The sequence below is a fragment of the Sinocyclocheilus grahami genome, unplaced genomic scaffold (assembly GCF_001515645.1).
Source record: "Sinocyclocheilus grahami isolate Dianchi unplaced genomic scaffold, SAMN03320097.WGS_v1.1 scaffold19.1, whole genome shotgun sequence".
NCBI classification, from domain to species: domain Eukaryota; kingdom Metazoa; phylum Chordata; class Actinopteri; order Cypriniformes; family Cyprinidae; genus Sinocyclocheilus; species Sinocyclocheilus grahami.
Genome location: NW_015505198.1, coordinates 922,749 through 928,176, shown reverse-complemented (window position 1 = coordinate 928,176; position 5,428 = coordinate 922,749). Strand labels below are relative to the sequence as shown.

General features: G+C 35.7%; 2 protein-coding genes across 7 annotated transcripts in view; one reads left to right on the top strand and one right to left on the bottom strand.

Annotated features, from left to right (window-relative positions):
• Nucleotides 1–5,428, top strand: part of LOC107555236 (myosin light chain kinase, smooth muscle-like) — a 19,629-nt gene that overhangs the window by 3,783 nt on the left and 10,418 nt on the right. Inside the window, exon 8 of the mRNA XM_016237975.1 lies at nt 1,730–1,947. Within this exon, the coding sequence (XP_016093461.1) occupies nt 1,730–1,947 (218 nt within the window). The remainder of the gene's footprint in view (nt 1–1,729; nt 1,948–5,428) is intronic.
• The window catches only part of LOC107554423 (uncharacterized), a 9,089-nt gene continuing 5,636 nt past the window's right edge, over nt 1,976–5,428 (bottom strand). For all 6 annotated transcript variants that reach the window (XM_016236918.1, XM_016236936.1, XM_016236927.1 and 3 more), the window contains 2 exons: nt 2,643–2,798; nt 1,976–2,422 (listed from right to left, as the gene is read on the bottom strand). In XM_016236918.1, the coding sequence (XP_016092404.1) occupies nt 2,132–2,422; nt 2,643–2,798 (447 nt within the window). In that variant the 3' untranslated portion in view covers nt 1,976–2,131. The remainder of the gene's footprint in view (nt 2,423–2,642; nt 2,799–5,428) is intronic.

Here is a 5,428-nt window from a genome sequence, read left to right as displayed (position 1 = left end):
TTGGGTTTAAATTTCCCTTTAACTTTATTTTTTAATGGGTTTTTTTTTTTTTTTTACATTTTCAGTTTTAATTCTAGATTTAGAAATTATGCATTTATTTTTAATAGTTTTCAAATGTATGTTTTTGTTTTTAAAATTTTTTTTTTTTTTTTTTTACCTTGCGGTTGTCATGCCTTTTCTATTATTTCTGTTGAGCTTTTTATTTATTTTTTGAACAAGCCTTTTTGTATTTTCAGTTTGTAAATTACAGAAATTATGCTCGTCGTATTAAACACACACGTATTTTATATATATATATATATATATATATTTTATTTATTTTTTTTTCTGTATGGCTTCATATTTTTGTATTAAAAATATATATATATTTTTTTAAATCCTATTTTTGAAGCGTTTTTCTTTTTTATTATTAAAAATTTGTTTTAGTAATTTAGTACATTTTAAACCTTTTTTCCCTCATTTTCATCTAATAGTTTCTCTTGTCATTTTTTTTCATCAATGTGTTCATCTTTTGAATTAACAAATAATTAAAAAGTGTGTATAATTTATTTATTTATATATATTTATTACTTTTTTTTTCTTCCCCCCCCAATAACCTTGTTTCTCATTCACTTTCTATTTCTCCCCAGATCGTCCAGACCCTCCAGCCTCGTGTCCGTTCGTGTCCCAGCTGACCCGCTCATCTCTGGTTCTGTCCTGGTCTGGGCCGTGTTTTGACGGAGGTTCTGCCATCATAGGCTACATGGTGGAGTTTCAGAGGCTGGACCAAACCGAGCCTGGCGACTGGGCTGAACTCACTAACCAGTGTCAGAACACCTCGTATCGGGTCCGCTCTGGTCTCGACCCGCAGGGACAGTATCGCTTCAGAGTACGAGCCTGTAACGCAGCGGGAGTCAGTGATTCCAGTGAGGAGTCGGACTGCATTAAAATGAACACTGCAGGTAGACAGAATTAATTATATCTATTTAAAATATTTTTTCATTTTAAATTTTTTTTTTTAATGTGAATTCTATAATTAAAATGTATAAATGCTAATCTTTAAATGTGTATACATTTTGTACTAACATTTAGAATATAATGTGAATTATAATTTAAAAGTAATGTATATGCCTTATATAAAAAAAAATTGTCATTTCTCCGATCACAAATGCAGACACAGTTTTATGTTTACGCAGCGTGATGCAACGCGTAAAAAGACAGTGTAAGTCATTATAATCCATAATTATGTTCCCTCTGGATGCAACAAATGCCTCGTTTATAATGGCTTTTCATGTTTTTGAATCATCGCTCCGGCCTGACAGTGTCACAGTATGGTAAGGGGTGAAACATTTCTGTCACACGCTTGAGGTATTCGGCCAATCACAACACACTGGATAGCTGGCCAATCACAGCACACCTTGCTTTTCAGACTGATGAGCTTTGTAAAAATCAACGCGTTTCAGAAAGGCGGGGCATAGAGGAGAAACAATGTACAGTGTGTGGGAAATAAATATATATATAATTTTTTTACCTTAAAGTAAATGCATTTCATTACACCAAATACACTGTTCTTTTTAGCAACATCATATGATCCCTTTAAATTTCAAGGTGGTCTAACTAGAAGTTATTTTTACCCACCAAAAATTTAAAAAAGTTAAAATGAATCACTTTAAGCTTTTAAATCAAAACTTTTGTATAAAAATTAAACCAACATGCATTTCTAACCTGTAATTGTTCTGCCTCATTGCAGTATTGCAGGTGGTGAGTTGTTTGAACGGATAGTAGATGAGAACTTCGAGCACACAGAACCCAACAGTGTGAACTACATGCGTCAGATCCTGGAAGGAATCCAGTATATCCATAGCAAACACATCGTCCACCTCGACCTGAAGCCGGAGAACATAGTCTGTGTGAAAAGCGCTGGGTCGCTCATCAAGATCATTGACTTTGGATTGGCCTGCAAACTGGGTGAGTGATTCATTTTAAGTGCTGCCCCCCCCAGAGCAAGTCAAACTATTTGAGTCGAAGTACGAAATAATTCCTCAATTTTGTAATTCCAAAGTAGAAACTTTTATTTCTTTTATATTCACATTTTAATAAATATAGATACACTGCTGTACATTCATCCCCGTCTGGTTTCAGTCTGTGTGTGTTATGTTGGGTTGTGGTTGGGAAAGAGCCACATGAGATGTCCCTTTGAGCATTCCCACTGAATCCGAATCAGACTCCCGGATGTTAAAGTTTTAAATTCCAGAACCGGCTCTCCACACTGATGGCAGGTTCTGAACAGTCCTGTCAAACTGGATTTGTTGACCGCCCATTTTCTTTCCTTCTGATTTACTATTCCTCTTGTCATTGAAATGGGATCAGATGCGGCATCAGACAAAGATCTCATGGTGTTTAAACGTTCCTCCAATCGCAGGGCAGTCTGTGCGAATTCATCCTACAAGAGAGAAAACAATCAGCGAGCAGTTTAGACTCCTTTTGACTGAATTGCTGATCCTAAAAACATTTGATCTGAAGGCTTATTAGATGCTTATTTTCATAGACTAATTTCCCCGGATGAGTTGGAGTGAATATTGAAGGAAAGGCGGCTGACAAGTGTCCAGCATACATTAATTCCAATAGGTCAGATCTTTACTCAACTGTCCATTTTGACCAACCTTTCTTTCCTCGTAGTGCACTGCACTGTCTTCCTCTGTAGTTGTGCTTGAAGATGAACTCTGCTCCATCATACTGTTTTGTTCCTCCGTGTAACCCATGCTGACATCTGGGTCAAATCTATCCTCTATTAGTCGTTCAGGCTGTGCTTGTTTATCCTACATGGCAGAAAATGGTGATGCATGAAAAGTTATAATCCAGAATGCAGTTGTGTTTGGTTGCCAAAACTTGATATTTAACATCAATTTCCAATGATGAGCAGTCACAGGTGTTGTATGTTAATCATTTTTTAAAATTTGTATGTGGCTCATCTAATTAGCCTGTCAATTTCACAGTTTTGAATCAAGTTTGCAATTCAAATTCAATCAAATTAATTCCTAATTAAAGTCAAATGAGATCAATTAGCTTTAATTTAACAAGATTTTACCAAAATAGGAATGACCATTTTGTTAGTCTTTAGTTGAATTTCTGGCAAAAAATAACACAAAAATAGGAAATAAACTTTAAAATGAGTTTATGAACTCTAAAACGGCACATGTATGGCTGAAAATAACTACAAAAAAAATTGTGAAAAGTGTTATAATTGGAACTTAATTATTTGCAGAATAATTTGTGAAGAGAAATAAAAGAAATGAATTTCAAACGAAGTGTTCCTAATTAAAGTCAAATGAGATCAATTAGCTTTAATTTAACAAGATTTTACCAAAATAGGAATGACCGTTTTGTTAGTAAGTCTTTAGTTGAATTTCTGACAAAAATAGGAAAAACTTTAAAATGAGTTTGAACTCTACAACGGCACATGTATGGCTGAACATAACTACAAAAATTGTGAAGTGTTATAATTGGAGCTTAATTATTTGCAGAATAATTGGTGAGGAGAAATAAAATAAGATCAATGAATTTCTGCGTTGGAAAGCACTGTAATAGTGGAGAAACTTGCATGATATGTGAGCACTTACTGGTTGATCTGGCCAAAGGGGAGGGAGGTCATAGCAGATCCCAAGGACCTCAACGTTTGTGGACTGGGCTTCTGGACTAGGCACGGATTCAGTGTCTGACTGAGTGTCCCAACTGGGCTGAGGTGAATCCCTCAGAATCTTCTATGACGATTTATGTTTGAGATTAGTATGTTGTATCAGATGCAGTGTAAACCAAATGCGTTTAAGATCTAGCAGGTTGACTAGAGTTACCATAAAAAAACATGAGTAATCTTTGGCATAGGTTGACTGACCCAACAAACCAGCCATTGTACTGGTGTAGTATTCATTTTTACAGGTTATTTCCTGATAATTGGGACTCTTCTCATCTAATTAGCCTGTCAATTTCACAGTTTTGAATCAAGTTTGCAATTCAAATTCAATCAAATTAATTCCTAATTAAAGTCAAATGAGATCAATTAGCTTTAATTTAACAAGATTTTACCAAAATAGGAATGACCATTTTGTTAGTCTTTAGTTGAATTTCTGGCAAAAAATAACACAAAAATAGGAAATAAACTTTAAAATGAGTTTATGAACTCTAAAACGGCACATGTATGGCTGAAAATAACTACAAAACAAATTGTGAAAAGTGTTATAATTGGAACTTAATTATTTGCAGAATAATTTGTGAAGAGAAATAAAAGAAATGAATTTCAAACGAAGTGCTGCGTTGGAAAGCACTGTAATAGTGGAGAAACTTGCATGATATGTGAGCACTTACTGGTTGATCTGGCCAAAGGGGAGGGAGGTCATAGCAGATCCCGAGGACCTCAACGTTTGTGGACTGGGCTTCTGGACTAGGCACGGATTCAGTGTCTGACTGAGTGTCCCAACTGGGCTGAGGTGAATCCCTCAGAATCTTCTGACAATTTATGTTTGAGATTAGTATGTTGTATCAGATGCAGTGTAAACCAAATGCGTTTAAGATCTAGCAGGTTGACTAGAGTTACCATAAAAAACATGAGTAATCTTTGGCATAGGTTGACTGACCCAACAAACCAGCCATTGTACTGGTGTAGTATTCATTTTTACAGGTTATTTCCTGATAATTGGGACTCTTTCCCACCTCAATGGCAAAAAGTGTCGCAATTTACCTGAATGTACATACCCTACACACCTCAGTTTGTGGTGCAGATGCAAATGTTGATTTCCGGGGTCTTCCTCTCTTTCTCAAAGACGCACTGGATTTGTCTTGCAAAAGATGCCCACCACACACCCTTAATAAACAAATTAGAAAACAATAAAAGTTGCAATAAGCAAATAAGGCTAAACTTTTTTTTTTTTTTACTGAGGGGGGAAAACTACACTATGTAATTACCAATCGCCACAATTATAAAAATATTTAAATGCCATAATTAAAATGAAGATTATTGAAGTACGTCTGGCAAGGAAATACCATTTCAGTTTATCTACTTAATTTCACGCATAATTCAGTGTTTTGTTGTAAAAAATTTCTAGCAGCGTCTTAACGAATGTTTCTATACATTTTTTCCAGTTGATGACTGAAACTCTAAATTGCCACTTGCTAGCAACTTTAGTTGGCGCGTTACTGCTTGCTTGGTGTAATCATGATGACCAAAACGACCTAAAACGCGGTTCGTGGCGCCTTGAAGGTCGTTGAAGTTTTCCGTTTAGAACGATCCATAATCACTGCTAACTACTTCCAAAATGACCCTCATTTAGTGTGGCGGCGAGCTACAGAGCTACAAACCCTTCCCCTTCCACAGCCCTACGCGCCAGACTGTGTTTACGGACGTGACGTAACCGCGCGATTTCCTACAAAAATTTTTTTTTTTGTATTTATGCGA